The 26,584-nt window shown below is 38.7% G+C and overlaps 1 protein-coding gene across 1 annotated transcript in view; it reads right to left on the bottom strand.

Moving 5' to 3' along the window:
* CACNA2D2 (calcium voltage-gated channel auxiliary subunit alpha2delta 2) overlaps positions 1-26,584 on the bottom strand; it is a 655,759-nt gene that overhangs the window by 37,704 nt on the left and 591,471 nt on the right. Inside the window, exons 15-22 of the mRNA XM_070933719.1 lie at positions 18,890-18,979; positions 18,348-18,431; positions 12,812-12,886; positions 12,383-12,457; positions 6,928-6,999; positions 5,139-5,210; positions 4,193-4,254; positions 2,221-2,297 (exon numbers count right to left, since the gene is read on the bottom strand). Of these exons, the coding sequence (XP_070789820.1) occupies positions 2,221-2,297; positions 4,193-4,254; positions 5,139-5,210; positions 6,928-6,999; positions 12,383-12,457; positions 12,812-12,886; positions 18,348-18,431; positions 18,890-18,979 (607 nt within the window). The remainder of the gene's footprint in view (positions 1-2,220; positions 2,298-4,192; positions 4,255-5,138; positions 5,211-6,927; positions 7,000-12,382; positions 12,458-12,811; positions 12,887-18,347; positions 18,432-18,889; positions 18,980-26,584) is intronic.

Below are 26,584 nucleotides of genomic sequence, written 5' to 3'. Positions count from 1 at the left end.
GGGATGGCAATTTTTTTCAAAGCAACCATTTGTGAATACTGCACCAAATGCTCCTACAAAACATTGGAAGCATAGAACATAGAATAATAATGTTGGAAGAGATCTTTGAGGTCTTCTCGTCCAGCCCCTGCCCAAGGAGGAGAAGCTATACCATTTCAGACAAATGGTTGTCCAGTCTCTTTTTGAAAGCCTCCAGTGATGGAGCACCAACAACTTCTGAAGGCCAGTTATTTCATTGGTTGATTGCTTTCTCCATTTGGAAATTTCTCCTTAGTTCTAGGTTGCTTCTTTCCTTGGTTAGTTTCCAACCATTCTTTTTTGTCCTGCCTTTTGGTGCTTTGGAAAATAGTTTGACCCCACCATCTTTGCAGGAGCCCTTTAAGCAGCTTAGACCCACGTCCCCCAACCTTAAAGTAGATGATCTTTATTTATTTTTTCTTTCCAAAGAGGAGTGGTTGCTTAAATAGCAGGAGAAAGATGGTTCACATTATTTCTTCTTAGTGTCAAAGTTTTTTCTAAAGAGATTCTTATTGAAAGGGTTTTCTATATTCCCAAATAAATTGGAATAGGACTGCAACTGGGGTTAAAACTAATTTAACTAAATGCCTATGGAGATTCTCAGTGATCCAGGTCATGGTTGTCCCAAAGGTGTTTTTTCAAGAGGCAACTGGACTTTCTGGTTTTTCTTTGAAGACCTTTTGCTTCTCATCCATGAAGCTGAAGAAGCTTCTTGAATGAGAAGTGAAATGTCTTCAAAGAAAAACTAGAAAGCCCAGTTGCCTCTTGAAAAAGCACCTTTGGGATATTTAACTAAAAGTCAGCAAGTTGGGGCAGCATCCAGCCTGGAGATATGCAAAATCAGCTATTTTTTTAACTATTTCAAGAAACACATGGTGTAGGCCTGATTAATATTATACTATATCCAGAGCATTGGAATGATCTGTTTCAGGGCTGGATCAGTCCGTTTAGAGGTAAGACCATTCTGTGATTGATGGTTCTATCCAGTCTTGGTCAGAAGAGCAAATATATAGATAGTCCTTAACTTACAACCATTTGTTTAGTGACTGAAGTTACAATGGCATTGAAAAAGTAACTTCCAACTGATCCTCACACTTATAACCGTCATAGCATCTCTACAATCATGTGATCAAAATTTGGATGCTTGGCAATCAGCATGTACTTATGATGGTTGCAACATCCTGGGGTCATGTAATCACCATTTTCTATCTTCATGCTGGCTTCCATCTAGTAAAGTCAACAGGGGAAGCTGGATTTACTTAATCACATGTGATTCACTTCATAACTGCAATGTTTTGCTTAACAATCATGGCCAAAAAGATTGTAAAATTGGACACGATTCACTTACCAAATGCCTTGTTTGGCAAATGGAAATTCTGCTCCCAATTGTGGTTATAAGTCAAGGACTACCTGTATTTTGGAACCTATTTGCATAAGCGAATCTTCAATATGTCGTACTTCAGCACACATTCTAAGGAATAGCATCCCTTTAAACTTCCCTGAAGGTGAAATTTTTTAGCCGCCGTAAGTAACATAGCATGAGTATGGAGTACAAAAGGTGGGAGAAGGGAGAGAGAGAGAGAGATGAGAAAGAAGAGGAATTACAGAGACAGAGGGACAGACACAGATAGAAAAAGGCAGAATCACTCAGAACAGGATGTTAAAAACTCCCTTGGAAGCTCCTCACACCCTTTGATGAGAGAGAGCAGAGCCCAGGATCACACACAAGGGGAAGCAAACACACAAGTACAGAGATTAATTGTAAATTAGTGAGGAAACAAGCAAAGAAATTCAAACTTTAAATAAAAATAAGGATGGCTTAAAACAAATTTAAACAAAACAGAAAGAAACATGCAAAATTTCCCAGTTTTCAAATTAACCAGCTGCTATTATAATCTACCACATAAAAAGCATATAAAGCAACAACTCAACCTCATCTCCCCTGGATGTTTTTAAAAGTTCATTGCAAGGGATCTGGTAAATCGTTTCATCTCTGGGAAGCCTGCATTATTCTTTCATAAATAAAATGAAACTTTCTTTTCTTCTCTGGGTAAGAATTTGTTTTTAATTTGATACATTTTTAAAAAGTGTTTAACATTTAGGCATTTTGCTCTCTCTTGAAAATCATCCTTAGGCTAGCTGGCGGGTTTAGGGTCACAGGGCATGTGAAAGGACAGGAGGGAAAGAAAAACCTATACTTACACTTCACCTGGAGAATCTGGTCACTTAGATTAGCTTGGATGTAAGATCTGCTGTAATTCGGTAAAACCAGACCTAAGCTGGAAAAGGAAAAAAAGGGAAATCACAATGTTACCAAAGCAGCTGCCCTGGTGATGAAAACAGTCTGAATAGAAGACAGTAATGGAAGATTTAAAGCAACAAATTGGCTTGGGAGATCATCAGAATTGAAGACTTATATATCTGGAAGGAACAGGATTGGAGACACCTGCCTTGAATGAAAGTGTTGGATGTTGCAAATTGTCCAAGGAATGTTTAATGAACTGATGTTATACAAGAGTGAATCTCAGAATGGCCTGTCTTTTTCAGGAATGAAATACAGGTAAGAATAAAACCAGTATCTTTTAAGGGTATTTGTTGGAAGCAGAATTAGAAGCGAAGATTTGAGGAAGTTAAGTTTATAATATCTTTCCCAGGAGAGTCGGTTTGCCATTCCATGTCATCCAAATAAACACAAATTCATGGCAGACAAAGTTTTTCTTATCCTATGCCTGGTTCTCAGATAACTGGATTAGAAATAACTGGATATTTGTTGAGCTATCTTGTGATAAACTGGTTTTCCTAGAAAAATTCAGAGGCATATGTATATTTGCAATAAATAACGATACACTAGATGGCAGGCTCACTTAACAGCTTCTGGTTGCAGACTTGAAACATGATATAATCTTGATATTATAATAGGTAGCTCCCTCTTATTAGATTGCAGTGGGAAGATACCGGTATATACATTGGAAAAGTGTTGTGCTTTAAAAAAATCAATGGATGCTTCTTCCCAGATTTTATTTCTACCCTTCAAGACCTAAGGGCATGGATAATAATATACTGTAAAATGAACAGACCCACAAAGAACATCTGGCATTGTATATTTCTGGCACCAGCCATTTGTAGCATCAACTAGAGATGGCTGTGCTGACATAGCATTAAGGAAGAGAGGCTTTTTATTTTCACAGTGATAGCTGGATGATACCATAATCTCTAGAGCAGAAGTGTCAAAAAATGTCAAGGGTCAGCTCTCCTCTCTTCCTAAAGCACTTACTCAATAACTACCAATGACCACATTTGTTACACTGATGCTGACTAGTTGTTGTACCAGAATTGCTCCTAGTGTGCTGTGTTCGACCCACTTTTCAAAGGAATAGTGTCAAAAAAATACTTTGACAGACTTTACTACTGAATTCTAAACCTATAGTTCGGTGAAAAATATAGCATTTCAAAATAACTTAAAAAATCAAGCCATTATGTTATAATCACTTTAGCTAATATTGGCTATCAACCTTAGTAAAGTTACTTTTAAGTTAGACTGACTTCTGATGGCTTATATCAGGGGTGTCAAACTCACGTCATTACGGCAGCATAATGTGACGTATTGGGACTTTTTTCCCCTTTGCTACACCGGGCGTGGGAGTTTGACAGCCCTGGCTTATATGGACAGTTCTGTGTAATTTACTTTAGAAAAATATAGTTTGCACCATTGTTTTCTTCTGGTGATGATGGTCCTGAATGGCATAGCTCATAGCTTCACTGAACTATGCAAGCCCCTTCGCCATGACAAGGCAGTAATCCATGAAGGGGTTTAGCTTAAATACTGGTTTCTTAAGGGGATCTCCTCCCAAGTACTCACCAGAACCAGCCCTTCTAAGTTTCCCAAACTAAGGAAGACTGGCTGAATGCTGCCGCATGCTAAAAGGTTATCTGTTTAAACCAAGACATTATGGCCAATCAGTAAACCTTTGACACATTAGATAAAATTCTGAAGAACACAGGAGAGTGAGTTAGGGAGCGAGAGAGAGAGAGAAATAGAATGAATTTCTGGTGTCTTTTCTCAATCAGTAGAGAATTGCATTATCTTCTAAAGAAGTCTCTTAGGAGTATTTTTTCCTAAGTATTCTTTTAATCATCACTTATGGAGGAGTGTTTTTCCTGGCTATTTCCTTACCTGTAGTTTGTGCTTTTGATAGGTGCCCAAGTGTAGGTTCTATGAACTTTATCAACATACCTCTGTAGAGTCAAAAGGAATGAGTGATTAAATATTGCTCATTACATTTATGAAAAACATTAGCTAATTTCAAAGATTCTTGGCCACATTTCATTCTTCATCAAATAAATGGTAAATAAATCAATGTATATCACGATTAACATTAAAGAACTGGTGAAGCATATATTACAGTTATTCTAACCAATCCAACTACTAACCTAGTTCTTGTATTCTAATATATTGGAAATTTCCATGAAGTCTTTTGAACTGGTCCTGCTTATAATGCATTTTAATATTAAGACTGCCCAATTCCAAAAAGACTCTGGGAAGTTTACAAATGTCTAATACATGTTAAAAAACTGATGATTGTCCAGACTAAAACAGCACTCCCAACATTCATAAAAGACTCAACAGGTTCTCCACAGATACCTTAACACCAGGTGTGGGAACAAAGCAGGTCTTAAGAGATTTGGCCAAATGGAATAATGATTGAATTCCATGGAAGGCTTTTTCATGTAATTTCATGACATATTTTTCATACCCTAGTTCCCTGCTCCTGGTATGTTCCAATAAAGGACTACTATTTTTTTTTTTTTTGCTTTAATTTATATGCCGCCCTTCTCCAGAGACTCAGGGCGGCTTACAATGCATTAAGCAATAGCCTTCATACTTTTGTATATTTATACAAAGTCAGCTTATTGCCCCCACAATCTGGGTCCTCATTTTACCTACCTTAGAAAGGATGGAAGGCTGAGTCAACCTTGAGCCTGGTGAGATTTGAACTTGCAGTAATTGCAAGCAGCAGATGTTAATAACAGTGCTTTAGTCCACTGTAGGTGGACTAAAGAGCCTGTAGGCTCTTCTTTTTGAAATCTGGCAGTTCAGACTCAAAGTTCAACATATTTACCTCATCGAGGGATTTTATCAGAGTCTTAATATATTGTTGATCTTTATTTCCATCTATCATGCTTCGGCGAATCTAAAGACGGGAGAACAGAAAATGCTGTGAAGTTGGGTGGGGATACATATCAGTGGTAGCACTTACAATTACCTTTTTAAACTCTTCTGTTCAAACCCCAAGAAAATCTCTTAAAAGGATAGGATCTGCATTCGTGGATGATTCATACTATGGTATAAATACACATCCACATCCACATGCAATTTACTATACAGAAATATAAGAACTACCGGTAATTATGCAAGTACAGGTAGTCTTTGACTTATAAACACAATTGACCCCAACATTTCTGTTGCTAAGGGAAACATTTCTTAAGTGAATTTTGCCCCATTTTACAACCTTTCTTGCCACTGTTGTTAAGTGAATCACTGTAGTTGTTAAACTAGTAACATAGTTGATAGGTGAATCTGGCTTTCCCATTGTCTTCACTGGTCAAAAAGTTGAATAAGCTGATTGCATGACCCTGGGACACTGAAACCGTCATAAATATGAGTCAGTGGCCAGGTGTCTGAATTTTGATCACATAACCATGGGGATGCTGCAACAGTTGTAAGGGAGAAAAACGGTCATAAGTCACTCTTTTCAGTGCCATTGTAACTTTGAATGTCACTAAATGAACGGTTGTAAATTGAGGATTACCTGTATATATGAAGAAATTATTCCAAGCTGCCATCACCAGCACTACAAAAATCCTGTTATGACAGTGTAGCACTAAATTTGCCAAAGGAAAAAATCTGATGCCCAGATTTGTAAAAGTAAACATTGTAGAATCTTACTATTCTGCATTGAGAAAAGATTGCTACAATGCCATTAGAATCTTTTTTTGTTTTTTTAAAAGTAATTTTATTATAGTTTTTGGAGCACTTGTATTTTTATTTTTTGGGTTGTTGTAGGCTACTTTGATAGAAAGACTATATAAATGTTAATACAAATTATATATATATACTGAGCTGGAGCCGCAGAAAAAACTTGGTTACGTAGGGAAAACCTGGCTAGAAGAAAAACACACATAAACCCTACGAAGAAGTAAGAAAATTGATACACACACACACACACACACACACACACAGACATAGACACAGACAACAGACACACATATATTTATTTATTGTCATTGTACGTGTATACACAGTATACCCATACAACGAAATTTATTTAATACCCAAAGATCAGGTCCAACACACATAACAATCCCCCCCACCCCCCCCCCCCCCACAAATTGCCCACCCCTAAACTACCCAAACATCCACACAACATATATACATATATATATGTAAGGGACACGGTGGCTCAGTGGCTAAGACACTGAGCTTGTCAATCAAAAGGTCAGCTGTTCAGCGGTTCAAATCCTAGTGCCGCATAACGGGGTAAGCTCCCGTTACTTGTCCCAGCTTCTGCCAACCTAGCAGTTCGAAAGCACGTAAAAAATGCAAGTAGAAAAATAGGGACCACCTTTGGTGGGAAGGTAACAGCGTTCCGTGCGCCTTTGGCGTTTAGTCATGCCGGCCACATCACCACGGAGACTTCTTTGGACAGCACTGGCTCTTCGGTTTTGAAACGGAGATGAGCACCGCCCCCTAGAGTCGGGAACGACTAGCACATATGTGTGAGGGGAACCTTTACCTTTATATATATATATATATATACACACACACACACACATACACACATACATACATACACTGTGTGTATGTATTTGCCTCAGATAAAGCAGAGCTGATCTATCATGATTGCTTACCCTTTCTTTGTTCTCATCCTCTAGTTCAGCATCAAGGAAATCCAGGGTTACAGCTTCTTGAAAATTGATGATCTGAAAGAATAACCCCAAAGTAGTGATGGTTGTTGTGAATGAGATGAGAATTCAAGATTATCATCCTGTTCACCTTAAGCATGCCATAACAATCCTTGTTCTATGTCTTATTTATTTATTTATTTATTTATTAAATTTTTATACCGCCCCCTCTCCCGAAGGACTTGGGGCGGTGAACAGCCAAAATTAAAAAACATACAATATAAACATTAAAATACTATAAAAACAGAATTAAATTTATATTGGCTTCCCCCAATTTAAAACCCCTTACCCATAAAATTCAGCAATTAAAAGATTTTTAACCCAGTCTGGCTTGCTGAAATAAAAAAGTCTTCAGAGCCCGGCGGAAGGTCCGGAGGTCCGGGATCAGTCATATCCCTGGGGGTAGCTCATTCCAGAGGGCGGGTGCCCCCACAGAGAAGGCTCTTCCCCGGGGGGTCACCAGCCGATATCGCCTGACTGACGGCACCCTGAGGAGGCCCTCTCTGTAGGAGCGTATTGGCCATTGGAGGTTATCGGTGGCAGAAGGTGGTCTCGTAAATAACCGGGCCCTAAGACATGGAGCGCTTTGAAGATGAGAACCAATACCTTGAAGCGCACCCAGAAGACCACCAGAAGCCAATCCAACTCGCGCAGGAGAGGTGTCACATGGGAGCGCCATGTCGCCCCCATAAGTACCCGCGCGACTGCATTCTGCACCAGTTGGAGCTTCCGAGTGTTCCTCAAGGGGAGCCCCATGTAGAGAGCGTTGCAGTAGTCCAGGTGGGAAGTGACGAGGGCATGAGTGACCGTGCATAAGGAGTCCCGATCCAGAAAGGGGCGCAACTGGCGTATCAAGCGATTCGCCTCTGTCAGTCTTGACAGAGTATTTATTTTTGCCTTCAAGTCAGTTGTTTATTTATTAAATTTATATGCTGCTCATCTCACTATCCAAAGTTGACTCCTAGCAACTGCCAAAAGAAGTCCCTGAAGGTTTTTTTGGCAAGGTTTTTCACAAGTGGATTGCCATTACCTCCCTCCTAGAGCTGAGAGAGTGACTGGCCCAAGATCACCCAGCTAATTTCATGCCTAAGGCAGGGCTAGAGTATATGTAGTATAAATGCTGTTATAAATTATGATGTTCAGTAATGAGACATGTTGACAGTTCATAACTGAAACATTTTCTACAAAATGCAAATGTATTTTGTTGGGAGTAAATAGAACTTTTCCATATACACACAAGAATCTCAGTGTTAGATGTAGGGGGTGCTGTAAGTGGAAAGAATGCTTTAATTGTAAAATTAATTATTTTTCTGTAAGACACTTAGAATTGATTCAGAGACAAGGCAAGCTATCCTTACTTTAAAACAATATATCAACAATATAGGTTAAGATAAAGGAACCAATTTGACTCTTCAGCAGGTCACTAAGAAATGCATGAATTTAAGTGAGACATTATATTGTACGTTTATTGATTTGTAAAAAGCATACAATAAAGTGAATAGATTGATTTATAGAATCTTGTATACAAATTGGAATTGAAAGTTGTGGAGTGTGCTGGAAGTGGTATGTAGTGGAAGTAAAATGCCCTAGAATAAATGAAAATGGTTCATCAGTGAGCAGAGGTATGTAACAAAAAAAAAAAAAAAAAGTCAAAAAGAATTAAAGATATTAACACAGCACTTAATACCAAGATGTCAAAGAAAAAACTGCTTTTATTGCTTTGAAAGTTCCAAACCAAGTTTTGATGTACCAAACATTATGATTTTAATCTGATTTCTAAGTAGGAAATTAAGATAGAGTTCTACCACATTACCGGGACAAAATTTTACTGGTCTCTTCTCAATCTTTACTCCATTAAGTGTAAGTCTGATTGTCATTGGATCAATTAATTAATTAATGAAGAAAATAAGAACCTGTCACTGTTATTTAGGAGCAATCAAAACTAGTTAAATTATCAAGTGTCTGGAAAGATATATTCTACTCATAGGCCAAAATAATGTCTTCTATCTAGAGTTGAAAGAACAAGGTACTATTTAAAACAAGGCATTTCTATTAAAAGTTGTTTGGATTTAAACCAGACACACACACACACAAACACACACACAAAATGTAAGGTATTGGGCTGTTCCTTGGGTGATTTTACCATGCTGAGTAATTTGAACTGTTATTGATCAGAGTCACAGTGAAGTGACTAAATAAATTGTTATGGTTTCTGTCCATCTCTGCCACATCTGCCTATTAATAAGGCTGATGAACTGAGCTGGAAATTTCTGCCAATGAAATGTATCTCATTCTGATCAATGCCATTTTTCAATTCCTTAATTTCTGGCTGCCCTTTCAATGACAGATTTATCTGACTAGTATTTGAGCTAGAAGCCTGTTCTTTTTACTCCATTCTGATGAATGCAGAACTTCTCCTGAGATAAATTAGCCCAAGGCTAATCTACTCCTTTTCTTTTGGTTAATACCCCCGAACAAGTAATGTCTCATAAAGGGGGTCTAGCTAATTCTTCCCTATACTTGCAAAGAAAGAAAGAAAGAAAGAAAGAAAGAAAGAAAGAAAGAAAGAAAGAAAGAAAGAAAGAAAGAAAGAAAGAAAGAGAAATACATATATTATATTGTCAAAATGAGCCAATAGAGAGCTTTGTGACTCTCAGAAACATATTTTCTCTTCTACTTTAAGTACATGAGCATTTTTGCCCACAGTAAATGAATCCCACCCTACAGCCAAAACAATTATTTAAATATTTAAATATCTGAATTTCACACTGCCCAACATCCTTAGTCATCATCAATGCCGCTAAGTTAGAACAACCATGTCTATAAAGACAAAGGGAATGATTAATTGAATGTCCAGTTCAGTAGCTCTTGTCATTTACACATGATGTTCATATTAGAAACTTGAACCGAAGATTCCATAATCAAAGATGGCTTCTATGTTTCCTAATCCAGCTAAACACCATAATTCTGCTATGGTTAACTGATGAGCAGATATTGTGCTGTTTTTGTCTATTTTGTCTATGTTTTGTATATTCTCAAATTGGCTATCTTTTCTCACTTTGTTGCTGAGGAAATTAAGCAGGTCCTCCCTGTGTGTTTACTTGTAACATAGTACAAGGTAGCTTACTCCTTCAAGGATTTCCAGGTTTAGCATACGCTGTGGTGTATTTGATACCCATGAGCAAATGTGTTCATGGGGCAACTAGCTGAGAAGAATATTATCATCATGCAATTTTATGTATATTTTCACATTTAATCCAGCAAAGCCAAATTGAACTCAGACCCTGGGAAATATCCATAAGATTATAGCCTCAAAATCCCACTTTTTTAAAAAAGGATAAATTATATATTTTGATGTTAATGTAATTATTTTTATTTATTTATTTATTAAATTTCTATACCGCCCTTCTCCTGAAGGACTCAGGGCGGTGAACAGCCACAAGATAAAACACATAAATACAAAAATTTAAAATAAGTTAAAAATGAATTAAATAATTTGGCTGAATTTAAAATACCCCATAATTTAAAACAAATTAAAATTTACATTTAAAAAGGGGAGAAGTTTTAGGCCAGGCCAGCTTGATGAAATAAAAAAGTCTTAAGCGTGCGACGGAAGGTGCACAGATCTGGGATCCTCCGTATCTCCGGGGGGAGCTCGTTCCAGATCGTAGGTGCCCCTACAGAGAAGGTTCTCCCCCTAGGGGCCGCCAGCCGACATTGTTTGGCTGATGGCACCCGGAGGAGCCCCTCTCTATGGGAGCGTACTGGCCGGTGGGAGGCTATTGGTGGTAGCAGGCAGTCCCGTAGATAACCAGGTCCTAAGCCATGGAGCGCTTTAAAGGTAATAACCAAAACCTTGAAGCGCACTCGGAAGACCACCAGGAGCCAGTGCAGCTCGCGCAGGAGAGGTGTTACATGGGAGCTCCAAGTTGCTCCCATAACCACCCGCGCGGCCGCACTCTGCGCCAGTTGGAGCCTCCGAGTGCCCCTCAAGGGGAGCCCCATGTAGAGAGCGTTACAATAGTCCAGACGAGAGGTGATGAGGGCATGAGTGACTGTGTGTAGATTAGCTAAACCTTTGGCTGCAAACCTAATTTAAACATTGAAAATTTCTCACCAGTTATAATGCTCATTGACATTATAATGCATTTAATAGTTAAATCTGTTTTTGAGTCAATGACACCATACTTTGTTTTTATGCAGGGGGCTCCATGCCAAATGCTGATTGGGTGAGACTCCCAAGAAGAACACAGCTAAATCAAAAGAGTAAGGTGGGCCAAGGCAAACATTTTAAATACAACTATCTCCCTGTAACCATCCCCCACCTTGAAAGTAGCTAAGCAATAAACCAAGAAAGCTGACAAACTTTAAAGTCTTGAAAATGTTAAGCCTTGTAAAGGATTTAAAGTGTGAAAAGCAAAAGTTCACCATCGTTTCTTTTTTAAATTTTTGCAGCAAACTGTGCTGTCAGATTTGGTGACAATGATGTGTGGATTTCAAGGTTGCATGAAAACTATCCCAAGGGTTGCAAATACAACCTAATAAGAGTGTTTGTTTGGTCGCCTCTGGTTAAAGACAGGCTTTGCAAGTCTGTTCTACTATTGTGGACATAGGGAAAGATGAATTTTCTGGAAGAAAAGCTTCACACACCTGACTAGATTAGAGAAAAAAAGTCCTGCAGGAAGTTGAAACCCAAGGATCTAGAAATGAACATCAAAGAGGCAAAGAATGAAAGAAATAGATAGTTTGGAAGGGGTGAAGGGAGAGTTCACAAAGTCACGGCGAAGGGAAAGAATATGATGCTTAATTCATTAAAAAGTTTCGGGCTATAGAGTTTACGAGTGCTACATTTCACATAACCATTATAAACATCTGTGCCAAGCTTTGATTATTAGTCAATAATAAGTATATGCAACTATACATCCTACAGAACAGGAGTACTGATATTTTCAATTGCCAAGCACTTTCTGGCCAGATGGTGGCATATGGTGATCAATCTGTGACTCAGAGGTGGCTAAAATGTGAGTTGTGCCCTTGTTTGTGACAGCTGTTTGCATACTCTTTCAGTCTAATGGCAAATTGCCACCATTAGCATTTCCACCCAACTCATTAATTCCTATCCAGGCAGTATGAGATACTCACCTTTGGACAGGCATATTCAGTATCCACATAATAACAAGAATATCTTTCCAGGAAAAATTAAAGAGGACAAGTTTATTGCAGTCAGTTTAGGGGGGAAAAAATGGAAGAGCTCATCATAATAAAAAAATAGAGAAAGAGCAAAAATTGTCTTTCTAACACTGTCTATTTTGTGGTTGCTGCTAACACCATGGAGTAAACGACTACATTTTTTTTTGCAATGATTTTGAATATACATTCATATGCACAAACTTGTCCTTACCAGAGGTCGCAGGTTTGGATGTAGCAATACATATCCATTCAAGTCAATAGCAAATACATAGCCATTAGCCCCCAACTGGATGGAAAGACAAAAAAGAAAGGAAAATCCTCCTGAAGAGAAACAGATTACATCTCAAAAGGACAGAATGAAGTTGCATCAAAGCTCCTTTACCATGATACTCTGTGTCACCCACCTCCTGCTTGTCTAATACCCAATCCAAGCAGAGAATAAAGGTCCATCACATTTTCTAAATTAAAGGAGAGGATTTCAGTTTGCCTCAGTGATCATCATCAAAAGGATGAAAGGTGGCTTGGGGGTGAAGTAGAGAATTGAGGGAGGACACTCCTAGGAAAACTAACACCCCTCTTCCTATCCCGCTTGCTTTTTTAAATGACAGAGTTTGAGGAACATAACATCTTCCCTACTCACATTGTATCGTGGTGTCAGCTTCTTGATATCATTTAGAGCCACATCAATCCCCACAACACCCAGAATGAGCTGGTTCTGAAAATACACAAACAACAATGACAGTTTCATTCATTACATCATTCATTATTCTGTTATTTGAAATTGTGCAAGTCGGGATGCAGACTCTATTGATTTCTACTGTTTGTGTCTAAGGCAACCCTCACTATTCTTTGAGCAGTTCCTGACAGGGAATTCCAGCAGTTTTAATTCACTGGAGGTCACTGACTTGGAGAAAGAGGATAGAGTGTGCCATGCCTACTTCCTCCACAGAATTTATTCGTCTAGTTAGTATATTACTATCAGCTCATATACTTTTACATTTTACAATTGAACTGTTCAAATACTAGAGGTAGACAGTACGTAATTATACATGAGAAACTAATAGAAAGATCAACATGTTTTCACAAGATGAATTTTGCTCTATTATTTGGGAGAAGATGTGTGAATTTCCTGAAGGGAATAGATGCAAGGTGAGCTGTGAAATAATAAGTTTCCAAAACCTCTTCTTATAGCAAGAGAAAGTGTAAAATATCACAATAGGAGTGTCTGTCAGTTTTAATGCTGAATAGAGTTAGAGGACACAGAGTACCAAATGAAACCTAGGATATATCAACCATATCTGCACCACCATGAATGAGCTTTGTCACATTTGTTCTAAGGAGTCATGGTGGTGCAGTGGTTAGAATGCAGTATTGCAGGTTAACTCTGCCCACAGCCAGGAGTTCAATCCTGACCAGCTCAAGGTTGACTCAGCCTTCCATCCTTCCAAGGTCGGTAAAATGAGGGCCCAGATTTTGGAGGGCAATATGCTGACTCGGTAAACTACTTAGAGAGGGCTGTAAAGCACTATGAAATGGTATATAAGTCTAACTGCTATTGCTATTGATGCCTGAACTTGTCTGGCTTGGCAGCCCACTTAGAATAAGGGGATATCTTTCTTTAGAGAAGTCCAAGTGCTATGGGTCCTGGTGCACCTCTTCCAAGTTTACACCTATCTGAACTGTATGTTCTTCTCAATTGTAAGAATATTATGTCATGGTATTTTACTGTCTGCATAAGCATTTCTAGGTATATTAATTTAAATATGTCACCTGAATCTAGATCATAACCTTTCTGTATATCAGTTATTAGTGGCATTCCAGAATTCTCTGGAGTCGTATTTTTCTTCTAATATTCCAGCAATTCTGAAAACTGCACATAAACAACATCCAGTGAAAGGAAATCGTAAGAGAAGAATATTAAGGCTAGTCGCAACACTCCCTGCCCCCACACCTCTCCAAAGGGCAAGTGTACTATATTTTGGAGAGCTTCAACTACATACAGAAACAAGGAAATTCATTGCCTTTTGTGCTGCGGTCAAACTGAAGAAGTGGTGTACTTTGGCTCTTGGCAGCAGCTCTGTGGTTTACATCTTTTCCATTCCATTTAGGATAACATAAGGTGGTTGTTATGGCTAAGTTTCCACAACTACTGTTGCTCTAGATGAAATATCTCTTGGACTATGTGTAAATTGGCTTACTTTTCCAACAATACTAATGAAGATCCTGTTCTCAAAGTAATTGATTAAGGAATTATCAGCTGCTGATTGGGACATTTCCTTTGTTATTATATATGTTGGTTATTTCAAATTCTTGATACAATACTAAACTAAAATATTAAAATTAAAAGTTCCATTATGTATATGATGTGAAGAAGGTGATAGATCAGGGGTGAAATCCAGCAGGTTCTGACAGGTTCTGGAGAACCAGTAGTGGAAATTTTAAGCAGTTCGGACAACAGGCAAATATCACCTCTGGCTGGCCCCAGAGTGGGGTGGGAATGGAGATTTTGCAGTATCCTTCCCCTGGAGTGGAGTGGGAATGGAGATTTTGCAGTATCTTTCCCCTGGCATGCCCACCCAGCCACGCCCACAGAAGCGGTAGTAAAAAAAAATTGGATTTCACCACTGCGATAGATCCTTTTAAAAATTAATTTTAGTGAATATTTTTTTGCAGAATAGAAACAACATAAATGTAAAGAAAAAAAAAAGAAAAGTAAAAAAAGCAAAAGAAAAGTGATAAGTAAATAAGGCAGAAATAAAAGAAAAGAGATAGAAAAGAAAGAGATAAGATAAATAAATGGATTCCAATTTTTACAGCAGTTATAAATGCATTTGTATTTTATTCCCTCTCTTTAAGGTTACAAAATGGTTGGAAAAGTGAGAGAGATCCGGAATACTAGTTGCCTGAAAAAGCTGGGGAAGATTGTTGTACCCCCTTCCTATATGAACGTTGATGGAAATATCTAATTGCACCTACCAATATCAATATCCTTCAGTAATATTCTATCAGAGGTTTGCAAGGCAGAGGCAGAGAAAAATGCAGTCTGGAAATGAATTTCTTACTTGCACTGTTCACCCTTTTAGTGGTCCAAGTTAGCCAGGCTTGGCCTGGTTTGTAGCTCAAATTCAAAAGGAATATCCGATTCTCAGCATTGTGCTTCAAAAGGACTGGACATCTTGCGCTTAGATTTTCTGAGTTATGGCAAAAACATGTTAATCCTGGGAGCCATACCATAGTACTGGAGAAACCAGGCCCTTTCCAATGACTGATGTAAATGCATAGTCGGCCTTTATTGGGTTCTTCTAAAGAAAAGTACTTTTTTTTTCTTAAAACAGACACCTGCAAGAAGCCACCGTATCAACGACTAAATGGCGCAGCATGGGATGCTCATTTCAATGGAGCTGCCATGCTGCTTTATGAGGCCATAACCAGGCTCCCTGGAGAATAAATGGCTTGGTCTTTGGCCTTGTCACTTACCTAGTTGGGAAACAGATCATTGCCTGCTTAAAAGCAAGCTGACATAGAATGCCATGGCAGATCTATTGCTGCTAATAAATCTAAACAACTAGGAATGTTGGAGCATACGGCAGATGAGACAGATTGCTATAGACATGCTGTGAATCTACCCACTGGGGAGAAAAAGAAATGTGTGATCTACTTAGTGGCACTTGTTCGCCTTGCAATATAAGGCGATAGAATATCTAGCCACTGCATTTGTTGATGCTGCATTAATAAAATTAGCGATAATATTATTTGTCATTATTACATGCTCCTTTGGGCTCCCCATGAGAGGCCGCAGAACCAGGTTTTGACTCCTTTTGGGAAGACTAGGAGAGGGGGGGCCGTCTCATCTGTGTGTGGGGGGGGGGTGGGGGGGGGACAATATTCCACAGGGTGGAGGCAACAGCAGAGAAAATTCTCTTCCTAGGCCTGCCAATTGGAGTTCTTTAACTGATGGTGTCCACAACATACCTTCCCTGCTTGATTGGATGGGACAATGTAATGGGACAAAAATGGCTCTGTAGGTAGCCTGGCTCCATGCCATGTAGGGTTTTATAGGTCATAGCCAACACCTTGAACTGAAGCCAGAAGCAAACTGGGACTGAATATGTCCTCCTTTAGGTGACTAAAATTGTCCATGGGGCTGCATTTTGTAATAGGTGGATACTTTTCAAGGGTAGCTCATGTACAACATGTTGCAACAGTCCCAACGAGAGATGATCAGGGCATGAAGGACCAAGTAGACAGTCTTCATATTCAGGAAAGAGCCTTATTTGTCTTATGCATGGATAAACAATGACAGGAATTGCAATCTGATAACACAGATGGCCACATGTTGACCATTCCTGATGAGGTTTTAGTTTTACATATCCCATAATTAATTTGGGTCCAAGTGTATTTTTAACACATCATTACTTGCTCTCAATAATGTCATAGTTTTAGAAGATTCTCTTCCATGGGATGCCACAACAGAGGAGAGCCATTAAAATAGGCATAAATAATTCTTCATGAAAAATATCCCAAAAATATATAAATTCATGCCATTCATCATTTCGACAATTAACTCTAAATTTGATAGTAATTGCAATAGATTTAGGCCAGAGGTGGGTTTCAGCAGGTTCTGACCTGTTCTGGAGAACCGGTAGCAGAAATTTTGAGTAGTTCAGAAAAGCAGTAGTAAAAATTCTGACTGGCCCTGCCCGCATCTATTCTCTGCCTCCCAAGTCCCAGCTGATTGGGAGGAAATGGGGATTTTGCAGTTACCTTCCCCCAGAGTGGGGTGGAAATGGAGTTTTTACAGTATCCTTCCCCTGCCATGCCCACCAAGCCACACCCACCAAGCCATGGCATGCCCACGAAGCCACACTCACGGAACCGGTAGTAAAAAACTTTGAAACCCACCACTGATTTAGGCCTATATAGGATCTCTCCTGTTTCAATAATACATGATTTTGGCTTTTCCCTCAATAAGCAAAATGTATCACATGCCAAACATATTCTAAGAAGAATCGCAAAGAGATCCAGTTCAGTGCGTGATTTAATAAATATGATTAAACTTTTTCCATTTAAATAAAAAATTCAACTTATATTAATGATGAAATAAGCATAACTGTGTTCAGTAATTTTGCTTGTATTCCAATCAAATGTATGGAATCATCAAGATATTTGTCAAAATAGGTTTGGTGTGAAAGGATAATTTAGTTTACAAGCAATGTAAATGAATGAAATGGGAGAGTTTTTTCTTATTTGGTTGTAATAATATTCCTTCACATGTTTGCCATTCTGGACAGATTTAACATCATTTATATGCTTACATGCTTTTACATTCCCTCCTCATACCTGCCCCTAAACTGATTATAAATGTTTGGGACTATTTCTTGGTGTAGTATTTTTGCCTGTTGTTTTTTTTTCTTTATTTCCTGTACTGCGGCACCAATTCATGTACCATATGTAAGAGAATGTTCTCCATTACTTGCTGATATATGATATAGCTTCAAAATGATATTATGGGATATTACTGAGTATGTTTTAAAAAAGAAACACTTCTGTTTACAGTTCTGTTATACAAAAATGTTTGGGAATCTAACTGTATTCTTTTTAGTGTATGAATATTGGAAAAGAACATGGTTGGTTGCTGGCTTACTATAAGTACTCTAAGTGGAGTCTTAGGAAAATTGGCAGCATCTCTATCCCAGTCTTCTCCAATCTGGTGCCCTCCATGTATGCTGAACTATGACCCCCAGAATTCTCAAGTTATATCTACCGTGTTTTCCCGAAAATAAGACCCTGTCTTATATTTTTTTGAACCCTGAAATAAGTGCTTGGCGTTATTGCCATGCGCTCAAAAGCCCGATTGGGCTTATTATCAGGGGATGCCTTATTTTGGGGAAAACAGGGTAATAATCACCCCATTGGGAAAGGCTGTTGTATCTGTTTAGCATCTTATTTTTTGTCTGTCCATCCATCCATCTCACAAAATACATCAAGAAGATCTGATAACAATTTAAAACCAATTTCAGGAAAAATGATTTTCAGTTGAGAATGCTACTTGGCTGAAAATCAAGGAATATTGTGGATTCTCTGTGGAGCAGTTGTACAAAGCAAAGGGGATGATGGCATAACAGTAACCACCCAATATGATTTTGGTGGCAGCTTCTTGCAAAATACGAACATACCTTCCATTCACCGCTTCCGCGAGACTGACCATCATCAGTGAGGTTAAATACAGGCAGAGTGCCCGTTACCACTAAACCCAGGCCCTAAAAAAGTAACAACAACAATAACAAAAGTAAAATATGGCATTATCTGTAAGGCATTATCCTAACTGGCCAATTCAGAATTATAATAGCATTTCTAACTCATAATATTGAAGAGTGGAGCAATTAGACTTTGATCGGGGAGAAAATGGGGAGAAGAAAGCATCTCAAGATTAACAGGTCTGGGAATCTGAAGGGATATGGAACACTAAATGTATTTATCTAATCCAGGGGTGGGCAAATGTGGCCCTTTTACGACCTGTGGACTTCAACTCCCAGAATTCCTGAGACAGCCAAGCTGGCTCAGGAATTCTGGGAGTTGAAGTCCACAGGTCATAAAGGGGCCATATTTGCCCACCCCTGATCTAATCTGAACCGTATTACAATGTATGAATCACACAAGCAAATGTAAGTGGGAAAGAAAATCTGGTTGCAATATTTCATAGAGCTGTTTTCCTTACTAAAGCGTCCTGATAGACATTGGTCCATTGAACTTGCTTTGCTTTGTTTCCGGCCAAGACCATAGGCCTTCCTAGGACATTGAGATATTCCTGCAGAAAACAGAAGGAGACTAAAACTAACAACACATAACATGCATTCATCCAGAAACATGAAATATAGTAATATGTGTATATCATAGCATCATTTGTACAGCAAGCTCACAGCAGCGTATCTTTGAGGATTTATTCGTTTGACAATTTTTAGCAGCTTTCAGATTGAGAAACAGCACATTCCTCAAATGCCCAAAGCTATTTTTCTTCCAGCTGAAGCAATCCAGATGTGCTGAACTACAACTTGAATACACTTTTATCAGCTGGAAAATATAATTATTGCAGTCCAGCAGACACTAGAGACACATGTTGAAGAAGACTGCCTAAGCAATCTATTTTGTCAAAATATTTATTCAGTCAATCTAACAGTTCTACTTTTAACTAATGGCTCAATTTAATCTAGTTATCACTAAACTTGGAAGCCAAGCTTATTTCGGCTCATCTCCAGCACATGGCAGCTTCATATGTTTCTACTGTATTAGGTCCAAACCAAGTTGTATCTGCACTGAAATTGCTTGGACTTCATCATAAAACTAGTGCCAATTATATAAGGTCTGCCTTTAAGTTTTATCATTGTGATTTATATGGATTATGCTTTTTGTCTTGGGTTTAAAAAAATGTAGCTACAGGGTTCCATTAAAAGTATTTCAAAACTAATGACTTATAGTATTTACTCACTATATTGCCTTTAAACATAATTTGAAAAATTAATTTTAGAAGCTGAACCTCATTTAAGGTAGTACCAGAGTATTTTTAATTGTGATATGATAAGAGTTTTATTATTGTCCAACTGCTGCAGGCTGGCATTGCTGGGGAGGACATGGGTACAACTTTGAAACCAAACAAAAAGATAGATAAAATATCCCAATCCACATATTAGGAGAATAAGCATTCATATAAAAAAACCTTTCAAGGTGTGCTATCAAAAACTTTTTTCCCCATAAAGGGGAAAAATCAGACCATTGGTTTCTGTGGAGAAAAATATGAGTTTTTCTATTGAATATAAAAGCTGGGGAGAGATATGCAATATAGAATTATAAATATCAGCAAAATTTAAAAAATGCAATATAAATAGTGCTATATATAGATGAGGTTGAACCTTATTAATTCATCTATTTACAATTAAGAGGCTGTGATGAAATATGTCTTTGATAAATATGCTACGATTAGCCCCAGATCTTGGATCAAGATACTTAGAATGATCTCAGATATCTCAGATATAATAATCTCACAGATGTATTGAATTCTATGTTTCTACTAACTACCCATTTTTTTTTCAAAATAATGACCAACGAAAAACATTTTTTTCCAGTTGTAAGCCATTCTTTGGGAAGTAGTTTAATGTCTGGAGGCACATGATAATTTATGATAACATGAATTTGGATGTGTCACTCTATGGGGGAAAAAAATCATGATTTTATTGCGTTAGTTATGGGCAAGAAATAAAATGATCATTTCAATGGTAAAGATGGACTTGCTCACTTTTGCATAATTCCTGATGTATAGAAGGAGGTGGAGGGGAGAGAAAAAGCATTCTCTTGCCTGGCGTCAGATACTCTTCTTAAAATACTGCAGCTTGCAAAACCCCCAGCAGGTTGTAAATGGTTTTTGACTCTGTGTCCGCCAGCACAGTCACAATGAGGTAAAGGTCACAGCCCAACTGTTCTTTCCCTTCAACCCTATAGTTTGTAAATCCCTCGTCCACTCCTGCAACTTCCTTCTCTTACTCCATCACAACCTTCCCCCCTTTCCCTCCATTGTACATTCCTCCTATAGAGGGAAAATCAGAGCTTTGTGCAGAATCTTCACGCTCTCCTGACATAATTACTCCTCTTTTGAATGGCAAACACTGCAGTAGGAACTCAGTAGGAACACAGAACCTGGTGTATCAGCTATGATGATACAGGGCTCCAGAATTGTCACCCTGCTTTGCATTTAGCATGCTTCTGCATCAAATTGGCAAGCCTGTTTGGAAACATTTGTTTGGAAGGAACTCTTGAACAACTGTTAATTAATTGTCTCACAACCAACATTTTGAGAAACGATGACCTATGTATACAGAGGCATGCTGCCATTCACAGTACCATCAACAGCCTTTTTGGAAAAAACCTTAAGAGAGGGAGCTAGAACATGGAGAAAAGATTGTTTTCATTACATTTTAAAACAGTTTTTAAATTTCCAGCAGAGGTCCAGTTGCATACTACCATTTCTGCTGTTTTAATAAATTGACCAGATGAACTGTACTTTAGTGGAGTGGTGCCTTGATGATTTTGCAGCCAACTCTGATTGTGAAAGCTCTAATAATTTAAGCACCAAATAAAACAATAGTGTTGTGGTCCGCCAGCAGCCTGAGAAGCTGGTAGCCGAGTCGCACAGTGAGGAGGCTGGGGAGGAACAAGGGCCAGTCCTAGTGTCTGGGGAAGGCCCAGATGAGGGCTCTGTGTCAGAGGCAGAGATGGGGCCAGGGCCATCTGGGAGTGATGCGCGGACTCAAGAGCCTCCAGAGTCGGACAGCAGAGAGGCAGAGGAACAGGAGGAGTGCGTGCATGTGCAGAGCTACCAGAAGGCACAAACAGTTAAAACAAAAGGGATGACTCGGGAGTAAGGCCTGGAGATGATTGGCCCCTCCCATAAGGTTTAAAAGAGGAGCAAAGGCACGTGGGCACTTTGCAGGAAAGCAACGTTGTTAATTCTGTTCCCAGTCGGCATCTCTGTTTGATTCTGGAATCCATGTGGCTTTGCCAAGCAGATCTTTGGCAGAGTGTCAAGGGAGCTAAAGGTTGGTGATTATCCCAAAGGTCTTCTCCCGAAGGACTTTTTGCAACTAATTGGGACTCAGCTGTGAATGAACGTAATTCACAGCTGTTGCAATAAAAGAGGTTTTTGGGACTACTCATATGTTTTAATGACTCAGGAAGCCTGAACACATGAAACATTGAATATTTCTAACATAACTGAGGCCCTCTTGGCTATGTTAGACCCATCTTAAATAAGACAAGATACAGAGTTTCAGATGGCCAATTAAAACAACTTCCTTTATCTCCATCTATTCGAACTGCCTAAAAAACCTATACTTGTTGCAAAAATGCCATCGTGAAAAGAACATCTGAGCAGAAATCAAGTTGGACTCGTACATGCATGAATTTCATTGTATATTTGCATGCTGGGAAGTACTTAGGACTTCTCACTATATGTGCACATAAACAGCTTTCTGCGCATGCCTTTTCTAATGGTAATCTATATGCAGGCTGTAGCTTCATTCTAGTAGTGGAAATCAGAATTTCCCCCCATAGTCTGCATTTCGGTGTGACACCAACTAAACAAGGGAGGAGGAGTAATGGCACGATTCCTTCAGCTTCCTTTCCTGAGTTCTTGTAGAGAAAGATTGAATCTATTAAATACATTGGAACTGAAAAATCAGAAAGCTACCAGAAGAAGAGCAAACAGAGGCAGAGAGTTGAACCTTTTATGAACATGCATTGGATTCTGTCCTGTATGTAAATTCTGCAGGAGTGATGGTGAGCAACGGGGGAGGAAATGATGGGAAGAAATAGGGGGGAGGACAGTGGAGGGGTGCGAAGAAATGGCACCAGCAATTCCATATGCTAAAAGCCACATTGATTGCCGGTTAGTCTTGGTAAACACAATACTGTAAGGGATAGCATGTTCCAGTCAGTCCTTACTGTCAGTATGAAGGAAACACACACTTTCCCCAAATCAATTAACCTTCCCTGCAGGTTGCCATGGAGAAGTGTGGCAGGCAAGAATTTCAGCCTGAAGCATCAAAAGAATGTATGTATTATTTCCGGATGATGTAGTACAAGGGAGGGAGAAAGGGGTGAAAAGACAAAATGGAGTGGGGGTGATGAAGAAAAGATATAGGCAGAGAGTGAGAGAGAAAGAAGAAGAAAAAAAAAACAGTGGTAGAAATAGAATTACTGAAAAACAGTCTGGAGAAGAGTAGCAATCAATAGAAATTTGAACTACAAATTCACTGAAGGTCATACTCATGTAGCCTTAATTCATTATTATGGCAGGAAAGTTATCCTCCCACCCTCCATGCATTCAATCATGGAAAGATTTATTTACTGCAGTTCTTCAAGGACTGGTCATCATATTTTGCTTTCCATATAATTGTCAACTATAGTTGGCCTCTTGGCAAAGTCCTTCTAAAGCCACTGAGAAGTCTTTCTGCCTAAGTACTGGTAGAATATGCAAACTTCTCAATTCTGATTCCATTTTCTGGGACCAAGCCAACAAGCAGACATACTGTAGGCCCACATTTCAACTATTTCTTAAATTTATTTCTAATCTTATTCCAAGGGATGTGGAATTCAGGTTGGTATTATGATAGATACAGTTATGTTCCCATTTTAGAACGCTTATGACATAAATTAAACTGAAATAGGACCTCCGATTACCCATTAAGTTTGATAACTTCAAATTATCATGATTTCCCTTGAGTGTTGCTGTACTTGTAACACTTCTAAGTGAGTTCTGAATTTCCATCTGAAAGCGGAAAGGAATGTATATATTTCATGGTTCTGGAAACCACAAAAGTGTGTCAGTGTGTGTGTGTGCGTGTGTGTGTGTGTGTGATAGCAAGACTGGGAAGTGAGAATTGCTTAGTCCTGCTTACTCCTAGTTATTTGGAGGCTACCTTCAGGTTCACAAATCTCCAACTGGAATGGTAGAGAACCTGGTATAGAGGCTAGTTCAGATTATGATTAGTCAAATCCAGAATGGTAGCCATTTTGTGAATATGGACCAAATGCTCTCATAATTCCAAATATCTCCCCCCCTCCCAAACAAATTGCCTGATGCTGAATTATTTCACAGTATTAATGTGCAGCTACTATAACAGAGGTAAGCAAGAATGAAGTCCCGTTTCCCTTTCATATCCTAAAAATGCCATTTTAATTTAATTTAATTTAATTAATTCAATTTATATGCTGCTCCTCTCCGAAGACTCAGGACAGCTCACAATACATTTTAAAAAAATCATTATAAAAAAAAAACATTTAAAAATTAAAAACATTAAAAACTCATTCACGTCATTCATGGCCGGATCTCGCCAGATCACAAGAGCGAGATCAACGGCCCCAGGCCTGCCGGAAAAGCCAGGTCTTCACTGCTTTTCGGAAGGCCAATAGGGTGGGGATGGTCCGGACCTCAGGAAGTAACTGGTTCCAGAGAGCCGGGGTAGCCACAGAGAAGGCCCTCCCCTGCGGGCCCACCAGCTGGCATTTTTAAAAGATTTTAAAAGATTACGGGTATAGACGCATACATTAATTCAATTTTTTTGATGAATGAAAAATTGGGAAAAAAACCCTTTTCTCTTCTGTATCATTTATACCAGTTCATTATTAGAGGAGACAAGTGCGCTTCCTTCCTCTCTTGGCTGCTGTAAAACGGCAAGAAGGGAAATGGAATTGAACGATTGATTCAGCCCTATTGATTGACTGTTTGATTTACAGCCTGTCTTTCTGCAAGAGGAGCAAAAGGTGGAGTGCTTAGCGTTAGAAGTGATTCCCCTCTCCTCCCCATCTGGTTTTCCTGAACTTTCATGAGGCAGATGCTCTCCACGGTTGAAAAGCTTGAAAAAAATAAATGGTTTTCAAGGTAAGCGGTGGGGATCTTGCCATCACATCACTAGCCTGAACAACACAAGTGGACTCAGGCTGAGTGCCTGGAAATTCACCAACTCTCTCACGCTTTTGCTTTTATTCAGCAAGTAATTAGGTTCCGGGGTTATGTTGAGCATTTGAAAGCGGCACTTTTGCAAAGTGCATTGCTGTGAGTGAAGTGCCCCTCCTAGAAGCCTTGATGTAGCTACATCACAGCTACTTTGAGGCTTTCTCAGGTTGTCTGTGCTTGAACAGCCCATTTTTTTTTTTTTGCAGAAATGGCCCATACAAATGCTTTGTGCAGCCCATCAAGGGATATCAAAAACCAAATCCTGTGGACAAAACGATTTAAAATTTATAGAAACCAATATTCAAGGATTCTTGAGTAAAACAGTAAAAAAAATAAATTCTTTTTTCCGATAAACACCTAATTGCGTAAAGTGCCTGTGCTTGTGGGTTCTATGGCTGCGGTTTCGTTATTGTGCTGTTGATTATTCTAGATAGACAAATATGTGGCTTTTAAAACATATTTAATAGCAAGCACAATTGAGGCCAATAACTTAACATCTGGCACTGCTACATAGCCGTTTCACTTTAGTACCCTAATTTCTGCACAGTAGCAAATGCTGAAACACTTTAAATCTGGGATATAAATGGCTCTATTACTCTGCTGATCTGCTTCTCTCTGAGATTTCAGGCAGATGAAATCTGACGTTTGTGATGACAGGCAGTTTAATCATAGATTCTCATAATTGGACTCAAAACTTAAGGCAGCTGAGAGTCCAGTTAAGTGTGATTATTTGATAGGCATGCTTGTTGTCTCTTTTGTGCTTCAGTGAAATGAACACAAAGCCTGTTTGCTGATGCAAAGCTCTTTGGGGAGATAGATTAGATGCTGTCAGTGTTTATCCCTGCCATAGGGGTGTATTTGAGCAAGCTCTTTCTGATATGTGTTATGGTGGCAGAAATTAAACAACTAATATTTGTGCAATGAAATGGTTACAAGCGGAATTTTCCCAAGGTGGTGAAAAACTACTCCTTCTGTACTTTTTAAAATGAAATGTGTCTTTGTAGATACATTTGGAATTAAATTTATAACATGATCCTATCTTAGTATATTACTTTAAAAAAAAACTTTCATCATTTGCCTTAAAAAACAGATTAATTTTTGTAGATATGCTGAGAAGTATTTTTTTTAAATTTTTTTGGCATGTCCTAGATGGAAGGGAAACAAGGGCAGTCTTGTGTTCAGTTGCCTGTATAATAATTAAGGAAATTATGATAAGCGCATTACAGAAGAATTCTATCAGTGTGAAACTGTCTTGAACAATAAGGAACTTCTGACCATAACAATATTTGTCCTTCATTATGACATATCCTAAAGTATCTATCCTTTAATTTCATAAAAACCCCTGTTTCCACTTGGAGATCACTTCTAAATTTCATGTTTGAAGTGGAAAAGAATGAAACTTTGATTTTGGGTTTTACCGAGTAGATCTTTATAGAAATGGCTGGTTCATATTATTATGAAAAAGCAAAAAGTTGTGATTTGATGTTAATGCCTTATTTTACTGCAACAGAGAGAGTCGGAAGTTAATGTTTCTTTTTCTTTTTATATCCTTCCTCACTTCTCTTCCCCCTTTTCCTTCCCACTGCTTTTCTATTTACTTTTGTATTTTACAATATTTTATAACTTAATAAAAAATGTTAAAGGTCTAAACGTCAAAACCCTCTGCAAGCAATTCATTCAGAATACTAATAAGAGAGAAATGTTGAGACAACAGGGTTAGAAGTCTCATCTAATGTCACCCATCAGTGATTTCAGTTCTCACAGGTCTCTGGTAGAGAAGTAAGAAAGTGGAGTGGTCACCTTAAACAGCCAATACCAGCAGGGAGCAGCAGAGTTGGAGAGCTGTCCATTGTACTTAGCTTCCACTATAGCTCCTAAACTGGTCTGCTACTCTCAAGCTGGCCACCA

Source organism: Pituophis catenifer, unplaced genomic scaffold (genome assembly GCF_029215685.1).
Source record: "Pituophis catenifer annectens isolate HBS135680 unplaced genomic scaffold, rPitCat1.0.hap2 SCAF_2, whole genome shotgun sequence".
Taxonomy (NCBI): domain Eukaryota; kingdom Metazoa; phylum Chordata; class Lepidosauria; order Squamata; family Colubridae; genus Pituophis; species Pituophis catenifer.
This window is presented reverse-complemented; position numbering and strand designations above follow the sequence as displayed.